The 21,763-nt window shown below is 37.9% G+C and overlaps 1 protein-coding gene across 2 annotated transcripts in view; it reads left to right on the top strand.

Moving 5' to 3' along the window:
• Positions 1-21,763, top strand: part of LOC136853716 (cylicin-2-like) — a 51,944-nt gene that overhangs the window by 18,792 nt on the left and 11,389 nt on the right. For both annotated transcript variants that reach the window (XM_067129691.1, XM_067129689.1), the window contains exons 2-4: positions 1,053-2,714; positions 9,045-9,095; positions 9,526-9,566. In XM_067129691.1, the coding sequence (XP_066985792.1) occupies positions 1,827-2,714; positions 9,045-9,095; positions 9,526-9,566 (980 nt within the window). In that variant the 5' untranslated portion in view covers positions 1,053-1,826. The remainder of the gene's footprint in view (positions 1-1,052; positions 2,715-9,044; positions 9,096-9,525; positions 9,567-21,763) is intronic.

Raw genomic sequence — 21,763 nt, 5'->3', positions numbered from 1 at the left:
TGAAATTTTCAGCCACGGCCCGGGGGTGACATGTCCTATAATGTTGCCAGACGCACGATCGTGGCTAACTTTAACCTTAAATAAAATAAAAACTACTGAGGCTAGAAGCTTGCAATTTGGTATGTTTGATGATTGGAGGGTGGATGATCAACATACCGATTTGCAGCCCTCTAGCCTCAATAGTTTTTAAGATCTGAGGGCGGACAGAAATTTTATGACTTCAATACTTCGTAGTCTGAAGGTTACAGAAAGAACACTGACTTATTTTGCAAACTGTAGTCATTGAATAAACATGAGCAAGAACGATAATGGCAGTAATGATGAAGACAATCTTCTGCTTGCAAGAAAACAATTAGAAACTTCTCGTAAATATTCCAACACTCGACTGGGTTCGTCAATTATTGATATGATGCGGAATTATTCAAATATATCGATCTTCATACGCATAACTTTCCTACTTCGAAAATGAATGACAATTTCTCTCTCTCTCTCTCTCTCAAAAATGACAATCTCTCTCTCTCTCAAAAATGACAGTCTCTCTCTCTCTCTCTCAAAAATGACAATCTCTCTCTCTCTCTCTCTCTCTCTCAAAAATGACAATCTCTTTCTGTCTCTCTCTCAAAAATGACAGTCTCTCTCTCTCTCAAAAATGACAATCTCTCTCTCTCTCTCTCTATCAAAATGACAATCTCTCTCTCTCTCTCTCTCTCTCTCTGACAATCTCTTTCTGTCTCTCTCTCAAAATGACAGTCTCTCTCTCTCTCTCAAAAATTACAATCTCTCTCTCTCTCAAAAATGACAATCTCTTTCCGCCTCTCTCTCAAAAATGACAATCTTTCTCCCTCTAAAAAATGACAATCTCTCTCTCTCTCTCTCTCTCTCTCAAAAATGACAATCTCTCTCTCTCTGTCTCTCTCTCTCTCTCTCTCTCTCTCTCTCTCTCTCTCTCTCTCTCTCTCTCTCTCTCTCTCTCTCTCTCTCTCTCTCTCTCTCTCTCAAGTGTCACAACTGTATATACGTTGTTACCAACAAATTCTCATTTTTCGTTCCAGGTAACTGCTTGTGATCGAAGACTGCAAGAAGGGTGACAACAGATCCAAGCGAATGCACCATTTTCCCAGAACTATGAAACCCATGAAAAGTTACAAAAGGGCCAGTAGTTCTGAGTAAACTGTAAGTGCATAATAAACATAGTGACTATAACTAAACTATATGTTTATTCGGTGTGTTTTGCGAACTAGAAGACAGTACCATGACACTAAACAGCATGGAAATTCTTGTGAGAAAGAAGTTGAAAGAATATGTGAGAAGAGTCAGTGAAAGTCATGATTACAGGAGATGAGGGTATGTACAACAGATACCATGTACCCAGACGAAAAGACTGTTAATTCATCTAGTGATATCTAAAACTGGAAATAGACTTTTCTGAAGAATATTTCACAAAGTTAAGAGCAATTTTTCTGTCTTCCCTTTCAACCAACATGAAGAAAAGTACTTTTAAAATATATGTAAGCACGCGTAGGGAAAGTTTCTGAGCAAGAAAAAGTGTAAAAGTCATTGTGGAAGGGGGTTTAACCTAAACTCTCGAAAATGGCATAAAGGTAATTAACCAGACTTCACTTAAATAAAAATAAAACCAACATGAAAAAAAGTACTTTTAAAATATGTAAGTACGCGTAGGGAAAGTTACTGGGCAAGAAAAAGTGTAAATGTCATTGTGGAAGGGACTTGACCTGAACTCTCGAAAATGGCATACAGGTAATTAAACAGACTGCACTCAAATAAAAATAAAAAAAAAGGGGTTAAATCACCGTTTCAAGTGAACCATGGGAGCTGGCAGTGCTAAGGGTCGGCCGACGCACAACGACGATGAACAAGACAAGCTTTCGGCGACATCGAGCGACAAGTGGGCCAACAACTCCGACGACGAATTCCCCGAGGGACACCACACGAGCACTTCCGCCTCCCAGGACACCCAGCACTCGCCGAACACTTTCGACCCCGGCCCTTCGTCCTCCCGTAGCAGTAGCAGCAGCAGCAGGAACAGCGGAGGCAGCAACAAGCACATAAACGAGATGGGCAACGAGGCAGAGGACGCCCACCCCGCGGACCAGAAGGGGAAGGGCGGCAAAGGAGGAGGAGGAGGAGGAGGAGGAGAACACAAGAGGCGATTCGGCTTCCACTTCGGGCGCCACCACAACGACGCCGCGGCGGAAAAACCCGCCGACCACGACGGCGACGCCCACCACCAGCAGGAGGAGGCCGACAAGAAGAAGAAGGAGGAGAAGAAGGAGGAGAGGAAGGACTCGAAGAAGGATGGCGAGAAGAGGACGGGCTTCAAGCTCTTCGGCTGGAGGAGCAAGAAGGGCGAGGAGCGGGACAACGAACTCGACAAGGACATCGACGACCTCGAGAAGACCTTCGATTCTCTGGGCATCGTCGGGAAGAACATGTGGGGGGAGGAGAAGGCTCCGAGCCCCAGGAAGGAGGCCGCCGACGACCTGGAGCTCCTGGAGCCCATGAGGAAGAGGAAGAACGTCAGGGTGAGGGGCACGAGGGCGACGAACGGAATGGTCGCCACGGAGAACGGCGACTCCAACGCCGGGAAGAACAGCAACGCGTCCTCGGGATCCAGGAGGACCTTCAGGTACTCCTGGGAAACCGAGAAGAAGAAGACGAAGCCAGATGACGAGGATGAGTGGGAGTACAAGGCGGTAAGTGATTGCTTCTCTCTCTCTCTCTCTCTCTCTCTCTCTCTCTCTCTCTCTCTCTCTCTCTCTCTCTCTCTCTCTCTCTCTCTCTCCTTGTAAATCCTACTGATTTTTTGCCTTTAGACTTATCTAGAAATTTATATTTAGACTTGTCTGTGTGTGTGTGTTTGTGTGTGTGTGTGTGTGTGTGTGTGTGTGGTGTGTGAGAGAGAGAGACTCTCTCTCTCTCTCTCTCTCTCTCTCTCTCTCTCTCTCTCTCTCTCTCTCTCTCTCTCTCCGCGTAAATTTCTACTGATTTCTATTTGCCTTGTGAATCCTATGCAATTTTATATTTAGACTCACCTAGAATTTAATACTGTATGTGTGAGGAGAGAGAGAGAGAGAGAGAGAGAGAGAGAGAGAGAGAGAGAGAGAGAGAGAGAGAGAGAGAGAGAGAGAGAGAATATTCAGCCACTACTAAGAAAAGGACAAAAAAAATAAATAAAATAAAAATGACAAACTCTACGACCCATAAGGAAAACCAATCTTTAAATTGTACTTAAAGAAAATAGATTTTTAAGATATAACAGCAAGCAGTCTTAAAAAATGACTCAGCTACAAAATACAATAATGTTTATTCGATACTGCAGTGTTTCAAACCAACGGCTGAAACCAAGCGAGCAACTTTGATCATAAAACTGTAGGAATGTACATGAGTTTTTTGTTATCTGTAAAAGAAAACTATTGTGCCGGCTTTGTCTGTCCGTCCGCACTTTATTCTGTCCGCCCTCAGATCTTACAAACTACTAAGGCTAGAGGGCTGCAAATTGGTATATTGATTATCCACCCTCCAGTCATCAAACATACCAAATTACAGCCCCCTAGCCTCAGTAGTTTATATTTTATTTACGGTTAAAGTCAGCCATAATCGTGCTTCTGGCAACGATATAGGACAGACCACCACCGGGCCGTGGTTAAAGTTTCATGGGCTGCGGCTCATACAGCACTATACCGAGACCACCGAAAGACAGATCTATTTTCGGTGGCCTTGATTATTACGCTGTACAGAAAACTCGATTGCGCCGAAGGGACTTCGGCGCATTTTTTACTTGTTTTATATCGAGATTTAAAAAAAAATGTTGACTCACAGGCCTAAGGTACCTAACTTTATAAAAGTCAACGTCATCTTAATCATTTTGGCGAAACTTTTGACCTGAATTTATTACTTAGTCTCTCGGAATTGCTCGAAAGAAAACTAATAAACACGACAATATCCATTATTCTTGCAGGCATTTTTCTACCAAATACCTTCGTCTGCAGTGATCATTTACACTCACGCTCTGTGAAGCAACTTAAACTTCGGGGTGATTCAAGAACTCCCTGAACCGAACAGAACAAGTTCAAAGCAGCTGGAACAGACATTCTGCATTTGAAATATTTATTTAAGATGGTGATACAAACCTCTGCGAATCTTGAGCCAAGAGTTCGTGGTGTTAATCAATCACATCTCACACATTCGTTAATTTGTTGATTCTTTAAAAATAAACGTGTAACCAAAAGCAGCTAGGATTTTTTGAAAGATTAAAAATAACTAGGAACTTTTGAAAGATTGAAAATAACTAGGAATTTTTGAAAGGTTAAATATAACTAGGTATTTTTGAAAGGTTAAAAATTACTAGGAATTTTTGAAAGCTTAAAAATAACTAGGAATTTTTGAAAGATTAAGAATAACTAGGAATTTTTGAAAGATTAAAAATAACTAGGAATTTTTGAAAGATTAAAAATAACTAGGAATTTTTGAAAGATTAAAAATAACTATGAATTTTTGAAAGATTAAAAATAACTAGGAATTTTGAAAGATTAAAAATAACTAGGAATTTTTGAAAGATTAAAAATAACTAAGAATTTTTGAAAGATTGAAAATAACTAGGAATTTCTGAAAGATTAAAAGTAACTGAAAAAGAAGAATGGATACAACTGAAAATAACCACTGACATATCTTTCATTAAATAAATTAAAGTATTTTCAATAGTCTTCCTACACTTTCAAAGCTCACTTGTAGCATTTTGAACAGTATCAGGCCCAGACCTATTCATAATACGTGCTAAGCTTTTTTTTTTACCTTCATTCTTTTAGATAATCGTTAAACCTTCCCATAACTGCAAGGGTCAGGAATGTTTCCTTAATATACATTACAATCATTTTCACCATAAATACTAAAATAAAATTATGTAATGACATAATGTTTGAGGGCGTTAATATACGACAGGGAGAAAAAGTACCATCATCCCACAAGTGAGGGGGGGGGGGTAATTGCAACCCCACCTTATGCAGACTATATCACGCAAACAAACACAGCAACGTAACTCTCTGGGTACAGCACATTCTGAAGAAATGACAGAGGCATAACACTGAACTAATAACACTCAGTGCCATATAGACAGCATCAGTATGCCTGTATCTTCGTTAAAATCCAACGAAAGTATGTTTTAAATATTAAAATAAAAGTCACTGTATTTTAATGTATTTTGGCCTCCCTGCATTACACAGGATACAGGAATATATAATAATAAAAATAATAATAATTTGATGATAATGATGATGATAAATTCAGGGGCTGCATAGGGTAATTTGACATCTATCTATTTTTAGCAGCGAATCTCACACAGTTTCATGAAAACAAAAACGGCTGCGTGAAGAATTTTCAAGGGCATTTAAGGCGTCAGAGAGAATCCACGGATCGTATATATACGGACAAAAGAAGGACACAAACAGTTCCCGCTACTGTCCGAGGTCATATGCATTAAACATGGATTATTGATTCCGGCCCAATAAGCAAGAAACTCGATGACAGGGTGCCATCGTTAGGGCTCACAGTACTGTCATGTGGGGTGGCGAGAGAGACGCCCTAGGTACTCTCCATTCAATTAAGAAGAGACAGGCACTTAAAGGGACGCGCTGAGAAACACACACACGCACAAGCACACATATAGATAATGTATATATATATATATATATATATATATATATATATATATATATATATATATATATATATATTATATATATATATATATATATATATATATATATATATATATATATATAATATTTATATATATACATATATATATATATATATATATATATATATATATATATACAATGGAAAAGGGGAAAAAACCACCCAACGAAAAATTATTTAAAATATGCTGAAGCTTCAGTACAATACCATAACCTACAGCATTTTTACCCGAAAGCATGAAATGATAAATGATTCAAAGTTTTGATTTTTCATTAGAAAAGGTACAAAATACCAAGACAATCAGAAAGTAAAGGAGCATTTCATCAACATAAATCAAGTATTACTTTTATAAAATAATAATGTGAAAGCCTGTACCACTAAAAATGAACGTGGTATATCACAAAGAAGAGATCACTTATTGAAAAAAAGAAAAAAATAAATCATTAAATAGAAAAAAATTAACGAATCAATAAATAAAGAAAAATTAAATAAATAGAAAAAAATTAACGAATCAATAAATAAAGATAAAAAATATAAATAAACTATTAAAATACAAGAATCATCAATGCAACACACAAAGAAATAACAAATATACCACACACACACATTACAAAAACGCCCACTCGAAGCAAATAACTGGGAGTTAAAACTCCCAAGGCGACGCCTTCGAAATACGGAGGCGAAACGCCCGCGCTGCCAGCCAGGATTATCGACCCAAGGTCAAGCGTTACACAGAAAGTGACACGCAACTGACTTACCTGCGTATCTGGGCACGAGATTCGGACGATCACAAAAATATCAAGTTAGAAACGGCGTTCCTCTTAGAACATTGTTTATGACCCACGGGTACCCATTCTCCTTAAACCGTATCTGAAAATGAAAGAACTTTGTATTATTCAACTAGCTAAAACGTCACTGTGGATTAAAATGCGTAGGATAAAATCGATTTGATGACAGTTCCCAGAATTTTTCCACGAAAATTCCACTGTTTCTTTGCTGACCTAAGCTGTGATCTATGTATGGGCCTGGTGGCTAGTCTACTGCAGCGGGTTGATGCTGAGTACCAGAAAGTTACCTGTATGTATGTATGTAATATGTATGTATGTATGTATATGTATATATAATACATATACATATATATATATTATATCAATACATTTATATAATATACATACATATATTATAAATATATATTATATATATAAATATTTATATATAAAGAGAGAGAGAGAGAGAGAGAGAGAGAGAGAGAGAGAGAGAGAGAGAGAGAGAGAGAGAGAGAGAGAGAGAGAGAGATAATTTATAAGATAATAAGAGGCGCAAGAATGCCAAAGTTTCAATCGGAAAGAGCTGAGAATCCCATTTTTACCACGAGAAAGTGACAATAAAAAAAAACAATAAGCATTAAGTAAATCCTAAGAAATGGTTCCCTGGAACACAAAAGAACACAACAAAAAAATCTTTGCAAAGAATATACCGTACGTCTATTAATTAGTTTTCCTATAATCTTGTTGACGAAGCAAGCAGAAATGACGTACACAGAACACATGGAGCTAATCTTATAGATTTTCGCGTGAATCTGCTTCATAAGAAACATGACAGGAAATCCATTAACGCTTCAATACATTGCCCAGTTTCAGATTATGCATGTGGCTTGTTCGGAAAGGCAAAGTTATGCATACCTGAGTTTAACCAGACCACTGAGCTGATTAACAGCTCTCCTAAGGCTGGCCCGAAGGATTAGATTTATTTTCCGTGGCTAAGTACCAACTGGTTACCTAGCAACGGGACCTACAGCTTGTTGTGGAATCCGAACTACATTATACCGAGAAATAAATTCCTCTAATTCTTCACTGGCCGGTCGGAGAATCGAACGCGGAACCAGCAGAGTGCTAGCTGAGAACGATACCCACCTGTCCAATGAGGACCTGGAGTCCATTAGTATAAGTATACGGCAATATACTGATCCATTAGTATAAGTAAGCGCAACATACCGACCCATTCGTATAAAGGCCCATATGCTAAACATGTCGAATACCCTTTTGAGACTAAACTAAAACACTATTCATGAAGCCACGCCTCCTTCGAATAACTATAAAGCTATCTTGTTTATATTGAAAAAAGGAGGGGAGGGGGGAAGTAGGAATAATGAACAACAGTTACAAAGGACAAATGAAAAGATTATAAAATTGCTGGCGTTCATTTCTCCAAATTCCTCTTTCTTCTCCTCCTCCTCTCCGTGTGAGCCAGCTGTGCGTCAGTACTAACCTTTAAGGAAGGTAGGAAGAAAAGGGTAGATTGGGAAATGACATCCGTTGCTACTTGGATATCGTCCTCTCTCTCTCTCTCTCTCTCTCTCTCTCTCTCTCTCTCTCTCTCTCTCTCTCAAATACATATGACTAAAACTACCTCTTTATCTGACCCTTTACTAACTGTACCTTGGAGAGAGAGAGAGAGAGAGAGAGAGAGAGAGAGAGAGAGAGAGAGAGAGAGAGAGAGAGTAGTTGTTGCATTGTGCCTGTCTCTAAAAATGTTATTTTCCTTCTGCTCCATCTTATTTTTTACGTAAGGAATACTCATACTCTGGTAGATAGCTTCCGAAACTGGTTGGTTGCCTCTCAAGCTTGTTCCATAATAATAATAATAATAATAATAATAATAATAATAATAATAATAATTTGAAACAAAGAAATGTTCTTCCCAAGAGTTGGGTTCCGCCCATTAAGACCTCGAACTGGATGCATTGAACAAGCTGGTAGAAATAAAAAAAAAAAAATAATTATATATACCACAAGAGGCTTCAATTCGAACTGTACAAAGGAGGACTGAATTGAATATAGAATTTAGGCCAAAGGCCAAGCACTGGGACCTATGAGGCCATTCAACGCTGAAACGGAAATTGGCAGTAAAAAGGTTTGAAAGGTGTAACAGGAGGAAAACCTCAGTTGCACTATGAATCAATTGTTAGGAGACGATGGAAACTCAGATGGAAGAAAGAGAATATGAAAGGAGGTGCAGTAAAATGAACGAAAAGGGTTGCAGCTAGGGGCCTAAGGAAGGCACGCTGCAAAGAACCTTAAGTAATGCCTACAGTGCCCCGCATGATGCACTGACGGCACTATCCCCCCCTACGGGTTGTAAAAAGGAGGAGAAAGTTTGCAAAACAAGAACTTTGTCTAACATTCTAGTTTACACGACTCAGATTGCTTTATATTCGCTTAAGCTATTTACTTGAAACGAAAGCATTTAGTTAGTATTAACATCTAAGCTTCATTTCCACATTTTCATGGTCAAACGTTCCTCACAGTCACTCATTCTGTCTCTTCCAGGTCGTTATAGAAGGCTTCGACATCGATAAATTCAGAAAAGCAAATAAAAAGGTAGGCACTTTTTTTTTTCCTTCTTGTGATTTATACTGGCGTTAAATGATGCAAAATTTGACGAGTTATGAAAATAAATCAAATTCAACTAGATGGAAAGAAATGTAATTTAATTAATTAGTTAAGTTATCGGTAAAAATTACAAATATAAAATGTCTACAGCATGTTTACAGCAATTAAAAGAATCAGAATGCTACTCATTTTACTGCAGGAGCTGGAAAAAAATATAACCTAATTACCATCCATTCATCAAATCCTGAGAAGATAAATTAAAAAAACCTAAATGCATACAGAACATCTACATACAACAATTAACCGCATAAAAATACTTAAATACTTATCCAAATGCTCCTATGAAATTTCTCTTTGAAAAGTATATAGTTCCCAAAATACCCATCAGGCTATTAATTTTCTCTCCTTATTTCTGCAGGACCCTGTGTATGATAGCGCAAGTCTTCCGAATGCTGTCAGGTAAGTGGGTCTCTCAAATATATATATATATATATATATATATATATATATATATATATATATATATATATATATATATATATATATATATATATATATATATATATATATATATATTATTGTCATGAGTGCGTTTGCATGAGTGCTTGTATGCCAATCGTATCTCTCCTTTTAAATTAATCTGTTCACTGATATATATATATATATATATATATATATATATATATATATATATATATATATATATATATATATATATATATATATATATATATATATATATATATATATATACACATACACACACACACACATATATATATATATATATATATATATATATATATATATATATATATATATATATATATATATATATATATATATATATATATATATATATATATATAACATGACGTGTATAAGACAAAGAATAAACTATTAGATTCATGAACTATAGCAGCTGATACTCCAGTTATTCACCACGATGATTATCACCAGAAAAACTTTTAAAAAAGTGGGCTGGCTGTTTTATACTTCGTTACAGAATCCCAACTTTTGAAGTTACATCGCTTGTCAATGAATGTACAAAGCTAAGCCAACGCATATCTAATCAAAATATGCTTGCACGACAACGACGAGAGAGAGAGAGAGAGAGAGAGAGAGAGAGAGAGAGAGAGAGAGAGAGAGAGAGAGAGAGAGAGAGAGCTTGCTTTTAACCAAGAAAAGCGTGTACGAATTACTAGCACAAACACGTTCTTAAAAAGACAGTACGCAAACATATTACTGACGACGGGACGCAAATTCATGAGATGTATACTAGTGTTGCGCCAGCCCCGGTTTTTTTTGCCATGCCCTTAAGTTAGGTAGAGTTAGATTAGGTTTGGCTAAGTTAGGTGGGACTAGTAACTCTCCACTCACTTGGGTGTGGGAAACATAATGAGATTGTTTTCTTGATAATGAACTGAATATAGAATTTAGGCCAAAGGCCATGCACTGGGACCTATGAGGTCATTCAGCGCTGAAAAGGGAAATTGACAGATGAAGTAGAAGGATTTAAAGGTGAAACTGGTAGAAAACCCAACAGTTAAGAGTAAGAAGTAACTGTTGGAGAGGTTGGACAGCAAGATGGAAGAAAAGAAGCGGGAATATATTAAGGTAATAGACGAAAAAAGTGGGCACAGCTACGGTCCTAAGGGACGCCGCAAACACCCTTTCAGTAAGGCCTACGGCGCAACGCGTCAGGTGGACTGACAACACTAACCCCAAGCGGGGGAAAGCCTAAAAGGTCATTAACTCCTAAAACTATTTTCTACAACTCTTAAAACTATTTTCCACAACAGACAGATTAAAATGACACGTAACTAAACACAAACATACAAATTATACGCGTCCAATCCATAGTTACCCACAAGGTCACTCGGCGCTAAAGTTATTGGGAAAAGCTTTGCCTGTTCTGAGTAGCACCAAACAAGTTATTAGCCGTCGACTCGATCGGTAAGGTAGGACAATGTCGAATGTATCGACCTGTACACGACTCTCCCAACCACGCAGAGATGGCAGACGAAATCTGATTCGGCGTGACGCATAACTTTAACTCTTGTGTGAGTTAAATCAAAGTGCAACGTTTCAGCACTTATTCTGTGTAATTGACTTTTCAGCACTTATTCTGTGGAATTGAGTTATATATGTCATATGGGTTGATGGAAACCTTCAGTATAATTAAACTAATATTTCTGAGAGTAGGTAATTTTTATACATTAGATAGCACGTACAGAAATGTATAAATGACGAACCGAGAGTGGTAAAAAGTGAGTCTGTGATAACGTCTATGCAAAATTAAGAACACAACTTATGTCCATAAAAATTATATATATATATATATATATATATATATATATATATATATATATATATATATATATATATATATATATATATATATATATCATAGTCATGCCCTTTGAAATGAGTGGACTAACAACTTCCAATTTCAACCTGTTGCGTAGTTTTACTACTTTAGAATTACCTTCAATTCTGCCCCCTCTCTTTCACCATTTCATATAATCACGACGAATATGCATGACACATAGCAGTACACTTCAAGCTGATTAATTCTTCCAGCAAGGCGTGCCCGTATATCTCCCTAAAATAATTTTTACCTGAATACAAAGAATTTCTTAAAGAAAAGTTGTACGTTGGACTCAACCAAAATTGGAGAGTTACGAAGCAGCCTGTGATGGAGGGACGTTCTGTCTGGGATTCTACTCTCTATAGAATATATACAATTTAGACCGAAGGCCAAGCGATGGGACCTATGAGTTCATTCACAGCTAAGAGAAAAATTGAGAGTAAAAGGTTACAAAGATGTAACAAGAGGAAAACCTCGCAGTTGAACTAAGAAACAAAAGATGATATCTGAACCGATCAGTATCGCACTTTTAAAGTTGGAGGACAAATATAGTCAAAACCACATATCTCCACACTGAAGAGAGTGCATGACGCTCCAGTACTGTATGTGGGTTTGAATATATTTTTCTCCAATTTATGTTTTTTTTTTATCTGAGCCACTGGACACCTCGCCAGCTCATTACTGTAATGTCATTCCGAAATTCCGATAGCAAGCCAAGGAAGTTTAATAGCAACTTTATTCAACAGCAGATTCTGTCTAAAATAAGGCATTTTCTCCACGAGATTACAATTTACGATGCAATTGTCATCTCCGAAGTGATTACAATTTGCGATGTAACAGTAATCTCCGATGTGATTACAATTTACAATGTAACTAATCTCCGACGAGATTGCAATTTACGATGTAACTGTAATCTCCGATGAGTTTACAATTTACGATGATCGGAGCTTACAATTTACGATGTAACTGTAATATCCGAGGAGATTACAATTTACGACGCAACTCCAATCTCCGATGACATTACAATTTACGATGCAAACTGTAATCTCCGATGAGATAACAATTTACGATGCAACTGTAATCTCCGACGAGATTACAATTTGCGATGTACCTGTAATCTCCGATGAGATTACAATTCACGATAAACAACCAGGAAAAGGCAAACCTACAACCTATTAATAACTGAAAACCCCTCAAACCACCATTTTGAGCAAGATTCTGTCAGTCTCCATCAAACACGCAGTGTCCAAACATCTTTTAAAAATGAGAAATGAATACTTTGAAATAAACCCTAAAATACAAACGGAACTCAAGACGACGCCAGAAACAATCAATGACAAAGGGAATCTAGTGGAAGTACTGAGACTTGGTTACTGAGTGGACCACCAGTGGTATACCCGGCCCGCGGATCGATCGTTGTTGGAACTGTGGGTTGCGGCGGAACTTTGATGAAGGCTCAAGTAGTACTTCAGGAGAGTTAGGGAATAGCGAAGTATAGCCTCGCTTATCTAAGGTATAGATAGCCCCCATATATTCAAAGTGTAGCGCAATACATTTAAGGTATAGCTCCCATAAATTCAATGTCTAAGTAGAGCACAGTAAATTATATATATATATATATATATATATATATATATATATATATATATATATATATATATATATATATATATATATATATATAAATATATATATATATAGTGTGTACCAAAATATCATATATAAAAATTATATATATATATAAATATATAGCCCAATAAATGAATATACATATATATATATAATATACAGTATATAGTATATAGACACAATATAATTTCAATATTTACAGCCTATCCTTAGTTAGAAATAATTAGTAAATTCCAGGTGTAGACCAAAATATCAAACTAGGGCCCTAAAAATTAATACTATATCCACATAAACTCAAAGCAGCCCAACAAACTGAAAGTACAGCCCTTCAGGTTACAGCACAGCAGACTGACGCTGCTACGGGCTCCAAGCACATGAGTCTGCAGCAGACTGACGCTACTACAGGCTCCAAGCACATGAGTTTACAGCAGACTGACGCTACTACAGACTCCAAGCAAATGAGTTTACAGCAGAGTGACGCTACTACAGACTCCAAGCACATGAGTTTACAGCAGACTGACGCTACTACAGGCTCCAAGCACATGAGTCTGCAGCAGACTGACGCTACTACAGGCTCCAAGCACATGAGTTTACAGCAGACTGACGCTACTACAGACTCCAAGCAAATGAGTTTACAGCAGAGTGACGCTACTACAGACTCCAAGCACATGAGTTTGCAGCAGACTGACGCTACTACAGACTCCAAGCACATGAGTTTACAGCAGACTGACGCTACTACAGACTCCAAGCACACGAGTTTACAGCAGACTGACGCTACTACAGACTCCACGCACAGCCACACATATCACTCGGGCGAAAATGACCCGGAGAAAGTGAGGTATAATTTGGGAGTGGGCCACCTCACTCCCCAGGGGATATATTAAAGCGAATTGCTGACGTAACGAAGACGAATGAGGCAAGGGGAAAAATTCTAAATACGAGTCAAAAGGGAATGAAAATTAAGAACGAGGAAACGAAAGAGAAGTGGGAATTAGGGGGAAGGACTGATAATAATTACGGAGAGGGCATTGCCCGACTGGGCGAATAATTAGACAAGTTAATCCCACACGAAGACGGAATTCCTCCGAAGGGATTAGAGGGCGCCAGACACAGAATTCCCCAAAAAGCACCGAGGTACTTTAGGTGGCGTGATCAGATGTTCTGGTTTACGCTGAATAATGCAGAGGAATCTACTTAAATTAATTTTTTTGTAGTCATGCATATACATATGACACTTTGCGGGATAATGGCTTATAATTAAATGCGAATGCTAACTGTTGGTATCCCTGCCTGAGCCAGGCATCCAATGCATCGAACAAAGAAACGAAGTTGATCATTAAAGAGTGCCAGTCTGACTGTCCGTGACGTGACCACCCCCACCCACCCCCAAAGCTCTGGACTTATCCAGTTTCCGACCTTAAGGAACCCCCACCTGTTCCACTCCCCAACCCCGCCCCCCACCTCCACCCACCTCCTTCCGTCCACCGTTACAATGGCGTGCTCACTCACTCACTGACTCTGCCAGCCATCGACCCTCATTTTTACTATCTGTTTTGGAAGTGTCCGTTCTTTGCCTTCAGATATTCCACGAGCAGTCACGAGGGAGGGAACTGTTGTTGCCTGACGAAACTCTGATGATCGATATCGGTTAAGGCGTCGATAAGAAGCATCGACAAGACCCGACTCCAACCGGAAAAAACTTTCTTTCAATGAACCTTGAAAGTGTTTGAATGTTTGAAAATGGAGTCGCTCACGGAATGATCTCGTTTGCCGGGATGTTGCAAACACTTCCCGAATGTCTGTGAGCTTTCGTTTTGTGTTTCTGTGATGTTCTACGTAGTTTGCTGAATTGAATTGAACGTAGAATTTAGGCCAAAGGTCAAGCACTGGGACCTATGAGGTCATTCGGCGATGGAAAAGGTAAACTGACAGTAAAAGTTTTGAAAGGAAGAAAACCTCGCAGCTGCACTATGAATCAATTGTTAGGAGAGGCTGGAAAGTAAGATGGAAGGAAGATAATATGAAAGGAGGCACAGTAAAAAGAAATGAAAGGGGTTGCAGTTAGGGGCCGAAGGCACGCTACAAAGAACCTTTAGTAATGCCTACAGTGCACCACTTTAGGTAATACTCTTCGTATTTCTGCGACTATTATCGTGTTTGTTCTACGTAGTTTGTGGTTTTTCAAATTTAATAGTTCTGGTTCGCCATTACGCCTCATAAGTACTACTTTTAGATGGGAGTCAATACATTCACAATTTTATTTATTTGCCTCCAATGTCATTGCTTAGTATTCATTAAATTTCTCATGTTTTTGTTCTACTTTATGGGAATTATGCTCTAAAAATCTTAGTCTTTTCATTGAACAGGTTTACCAACAAAAACTTCCACGCCACCCTTACTGGCAGATACTTATTTTTCTTGTTGTTTCAGACCACGTTTCACTCACTTTTGTTTCTCGATTAGTCTGGAAACATATTCATTTCTATCAGGTCCACTAACCCAAGAGTAAAATTACGATCATAGTTCTTATTTCATGTGTGAATTTGTTCCCAGATTCGATGCGCAATCAAAATTTAGCTCAGAGCTCAGTCTTTGCTTTGCCAATATATCTTTAAAAAATGTATTTTAGACAAAAATTATATTTTATGAGATATGTACAGTATACTGTATATACATACATATATATATATATATATATATATATATATATATATATATATATATATATATATATATATAGTATATGTATTATATATAGATATATATATATATATATATATATATATATATATATATATATATATATATATATATATATATATATATATATATATATATATATATATATATATATATATATATATATATATATATATATATATATATATATATACTAACACTACGATTCATACAAATTTCTATAATTCCAAGCCATATCTAACAAAAATTTTCTTTTGAATTTCAGTTACTTCTAATGGTGGGTAACTGTAAAATAGATGTGTCTGTATATATGCTTTGACAGAGTACTGGGACCCTTTGCTTATGATAAAAGTTCCGCGAAAATCTATTATCCTCAGCATAATAAACATGATAACTTCTCTCTCTCTCTCTCTCTCTCTCTCTCTCTCTCTCTCTCTCTCTCTCTCTGTAGCTTCTTTCATCACTAAAAAAATAAAGCTCATAATTGGTATAATTTACCTGTAACATGTTCCTATTGTGCGCACTGTACTGTACTGCAAAATCGCTTGACCTGTTTTGCTACAATTTTAAAACCAGCTCAGAAACCAATGCTTAAAAACTGGCTTCCTGAGAACGATCTTGTAGGGAAAGAATTTCAGGACCTTTCTCTGAGGCGCACTGTTTAGGATGTACTGTAAAATCACTTGACCTGTTTTGCTACAATTTTAAAACCTGCTCAGAAACCAATGCTTAAAAACTGGCTTCCTGAGAACGATACTCTACGGAAAGAACTTCAGGACCTTTCTCTGAGGGACAAGGTACAATATGTAAATGCTTCGTTCTTGCACTTTTGATCGACAGCATTGCTGCCAGTTTGCAATTCACAGTCTTGTAGTGTTGCTTGAGATGTGCCATGGTTACGACGTGCATATCTGTAATTTAGAATATTAAAAAAAAAGTTCGTTTTGCGAATTGTGATAAATTGTTTGAATGCTAAACTGTCTTCACTGTAATCTCTCGACATTTCTTAACGCTCAGTTATACCTGGGCAGTTATGCCTGCACAGTCGGCCTGCGCAGGCAAAACTGAACCCACTAATGTTCAATTATACCTTAACAGTCGGCCTGTGCAGGCAAAACTGAACCCACTAATGTTCAATTATACCTTAACAGTCGGCCTGTGCAGGCAAAACTGAACCCACTAACGTTCAGTTATACCTGCGCAGTTATGCCTGCACAGTCGGCATGTGCAGGCAAAACTGGGCCCACTAACGTTCAGGCAAAACTGAGTGTTAGTGAGATCAGTTTTGCCTGCACAGGCCGACTGTGCATGCAAAACTGAACCCACTAACGTTCAGTTATAACGGCGCAATTATGCCTGTGCAGGCAAATCTGAACGTTACTGGGTTCAGTTTTGCCCGCAGAGGCCGACTGTGCAGGCATAACTGCCCAGGTATAACGGAACTTTAGTGGAGGCCTTTACTAAAGTTCTGTGTAAGTAGGATAAAGCAAACACACAGCATCAATGTTTACTTTTAATACACAAACACAGCAAGAACACAGAAACTGGACAGCTGGTCGCCGAAAATTGTGTAAACACACTTTCCCTTTTCAAAGGTACAGACGTTTTCACCAAATATAATTTATACAAGAGCGGCGACCATTTTCAGTATCTGTGCCTGATTTTGGATTGGGAATGAATATCGAATTGAATACAGAACTCAGGACAAAGGCCAAGCACTGGGACCTTATGAGGTCATTCAGCGCTGAAACGGAAATTGAGAGTAAGAGGTCTGAAAGGTGTAACAGGAGGAAAACCTCAAAGCAGTTTCACTTTGAATCAGTCGCTAGGAGAGGGTGGAAAGTGCGATGGAAGGAAGAGAATATGAAAGGAGGTACAGTAAAAGGATCGAAAGGGGTTGCAGCTAAGGGCCGAAGGCACGCTGCAAAGAACCTCAAGTAATGCCTACAGTGCGCCGCATGAGGTGCACTGAAGGCACTAACCCACTACGGGGGAATGAACACTACTATGTCAAAACAACTGCATGTGCATGCAATGGTTTTTTTATTAAAAAGAGAAAACTAAACACAGCGGTTATAAAATAAATAGAAATAGAAAAGTTTCAATAGTTTTATGAACGTCAGAAACAATAGTATTAAAATAACTAAAAACTAAGTGAGTAAAAAAACCCAGAACTGGACACATTGGTACAAAAAAGACTGAACTTTAGTCCTGAAATGACTAAAAACTCGGTGGCCATGACATGAAAACCATCAAAATATTAAAATAAAAATTTTTTTACAAAAACGGCTGCAAATTTCGAAACCATGGTATTTATTGAAAACTGAAAAGTCAATGGCCATGAAATGGAGAGCCATTAAAACACGAGACAAAAAAATATAATAAAAATTGCTGAAAAATTAGACGACATTTAGGGAAACAGTGTGGTAAATCCATAAATCACAATACGTGATTTTTGAGAGAAGGAAAAATTTTTTTTTTTTAAGAATTTTTTTTTCTTTTGAGAAAAGAAAAGAAATTTTTTTCTTTAGAGAAAAGGAAAAAATTGCATTTTTTTTAAAGGAAAACAATTTTTTTGAGAACAGGAAAAAATTATTTTTTAGAGGAATTTTTTCTTCTTTTTAGAAAATGAAAAAATAAATTTTTTTCTTTTGAAAGGAAAAAAATTTTTTTTTCTCGTGAAAAAAGAAAAAAAAGTTTCTTTTGAGAAAAGGAAAATTCATTTTTTAAAGAAAAATTTTTCTTCTTTAGAGAAAAGAAACATTTTTTTTTTTTTTACTAAAAATAAGGAATTGTTTTTCTTTTGAGAAAAGGGGAAAAAGATATCATTTTTAAAATTAAAAATCTGGGCCACACCTTATCTTAAACGATGTTAATTCTGGGAACTTCCATCATCCACGCCCCTAAAATAACTTAGGGAAGGAGACTGTCCTTTGGCACAAACAACACCTTACAGGAAATAATTTGCATATTATCTCTTCCACCTGTCCAGGAAGCAGGTCAGGGCAGGGGGGAAATCTGATACAATGAGAGAGAGAGAGAGAGAGAGAGAGAGAGAGAGAGAGAGAGAGAGAGAGAGAGAGAGAGAGAGAGAGAGAGAGAGACTTCGTTACCATATTAATAAAAATGCCCCTTTACAACAGAAAAAAATACCTTTTTCTTCATGAACGGTGCAATATTACCCAGAGAGAGAGAGAGAGAGAGAGAGAGAGAGAGAGAGAGAGAGAGAGAGAGAGAGAGAGAGAGAGAGAGAGAGAGAGAGAAATAGCCGTTATCACATTAATAAAAATACCTCTTTAACAACAGAAAATATATATCTTCTTTTTCATGAAAGACAGTGTTATCCAGAGAGAGAGAGAGAGAGAGAGAGAGAGAGAGAGAGAGAGAGAGAGAGAGAAATAGCCGTTATCACAATAAAAATACCTCTTTAACACCAGAAAATATATACCTTCCTTTTCATGAAAGACAGAGAGAGAGAGAGAGAGAGAGAGAGAGAGAGAGAGAGAGAGAGAGAGAGAGAGAGAGAGAGAGAGCCTATGAGGTTCGCTCGAGGCTACATCTGATCGAAGATCATGAAAATTTGAGGACATCGAGGTCCTTCCGGCTGTGTAAAACTCGCATACCTTAACAAGGACACATGAAGGAGATATACGGGACCCAAAAGGATCGTCCAGGATCCAAACGGATCGTTCGGGATCGAATGAGATCGTTCGTGATCCCAAAAACTTGCTCGGGATCCAAAAGGATCGTCCGGGATCCAAACCGATTGTACGACGTTCAAAAGGATCGTCCAGGATCCAAGAAGATCGTCCAGGGTCCAAAAGGATCGTCGGTGATCCGAAACGATCGTCCGGGATCCTAAAGGATCGCTCGGGATCCAAAATGGATCATCCGATATCCAGACGAATCGTCTAGGATCCAAAAAGATCGTCCGAGGAAAAAAAAAAGATCCGGGATCCAAAAAAGGCTCGTTCGGGATCCACGCGGATCGTTCTGGATCCAAATCGATTGTTCAAACATTATGTTAATTATGTACGTTGGCCAAAGGATTCTCGATAACTTGAGAAGGATTTCGAGAACGCAAACTGCATAAGTTATTAATTGTAAGTTTATTGAATAAATCTATTTGAGAATCATACATACTGCTTGAAAGGAGAGGAACATACACTTTAGGCCAAACGCCAAGCACTGGGACCTACGAGGTCATTCAGCACTGGAAAGAAAATTGAGAGTAGGTAGGTTTGAAAGGTGTAGCAAGAGGAAAACCTCAAAGTTGCATTATGAAATAACTGTTAGGAGAGGGTGGATAGCTAGGTGGAAGAAAGGCAATATGAATGGAGGTACAGTAAAAGGAATGAAAGGGGTTGCAGCTAGGGGCCGAAGGACGTTTCTTAGAAAAGGATACTTGAATTACACAATCCTGAGAATGATACAGAAGAGTGGAAATGAAAACATGGAAATAACAGATCAATAGACAGAAATAAAAACCAACTACAGTATGAATAATATGTAGTTATACATTTAAGGGACCACCTGAATGTATGAGTTGAATTATACAATGTAAAATCCAAAAACGTTCGTCCAAAGCTACACCATAATCTACTCAGATGCAATAACTTTTGAGAGAGAGAGTGAGTTTCAAAGGGCTCTAAAGGGGCCCATACACGTTCAAAAAAAGCGTCAAAATTTCGCATCAAAATTTTGATAACAAAATTTTGATGCAAAATTTTAGTGTGTGTAGGACGTTTTGATGTCAAAAAAAGATTTGATGCATCCATGTCGAAGATTTTGACGATACTGAATTTTGATGGGAAAAACGCCTAAACGTGTGTGGGCAATTATGCATCAAAATTTTGTATCAAAGTTTTACACGTCAAAATTTTGATGCACAATTTTGACGCTTTTTTTTTGAACGTGTAAGGCAACCTTAACAGGGTACGTACACTATTATTATACCCAACTAATCGTATTGAGAGAGAGAGAGAGAGAGAGAGAGAGAGAGAGAGAGAGAGAGAGAGAGAGAGAGAGAGAGAGAGAGAGAGAGAGAGAAAGTCTAACAGGGTACGCACTTTTATTATTATACCCAACTAATCGTATTAAGAGAGAGAGAGAGAGAGAGAGAGAGAGAGAGAGAGAGAGAGAGAGAGAGAGAGAGAGAGAACAGGGTACGCACACTATTTTTATACCCACCGAAACGTATGAGAGAGAGAGAGAGAGAGAGAGAGAGAGAGAGAGAGAGAGAGAGAGAGAGAGAGAGAGAGAGAGAGAGAGAGATTCAAAAGGCCCTAACAGCGTACGTACACTATTATTATACCCAACGAAACGTATTGAGAGAGAGAGGGAGAGAGACTCTAACAGGGTACGCACACTATAATTATACCCAACTAAACGTACATAACACAACACTCTCTTAGTATCAAATCGATGTTTACTAAGCCCGCCACGAGAAAGCTAATTCAGTTCCATCAATACTTCGGAAAACTCCCTGACATGAATAATGAATTGAATGCGATCGAACAAGCAAACGCGGGGAAAGCGTCCTTACTCCAGGTAAGAATAGAGGTTCTGGAAACACGCAAGGCTTGCGGACCAATATCGAAGATTTCCGGTAATCACAGAACAACAAATTATACTACAAGCCTTGAATGACTCGCCAGAAATGCTTACAGGAGGTCCTTGTATCCCTAACAACCTCGGCTGAGTATCCTAGTATCCCTCGAATCATATCATGTCCTGTATAGGACAGACTCGCAGCGTTTTTCAAACAAGAACCACATTTTGCATTACGACCCATTATACCCAAGGGTAACATATCAAAGACAGTATAAACAAGTAAAAAATGCGCAATCGAGTTCTCCGAACAGCAATAATCGTGCTTCCGGCAACGATGTAGGACATGTCACCACCGGGCCGTGGTTAAAGTTTCATGGGCCGCGGCTCATAGAGCATCATTCCA

The sequence above is a fragment of the Macrobrachium rosenbergii genome, chromosome 27, assembly GCF_040412425.1.
Source record: "Macrobrachium rosenbergii isolate ZJJX-2024 chromosome 27, ASM4041242v1, whole genome shotgun sequence".
Classification (NCBI taxonomy): Eukaryota; Metazoa; Arthropoda; class Malacostraca; order Decapoda; family Palaemonidae; genus Macrobrachium; species Macrobrachium rosenbergii.
The sequence above is the reverse complement of the archived record's forward strand: the minus strand, read 5'-3'. Positions and strand labels throughout refer to the sequence as shown.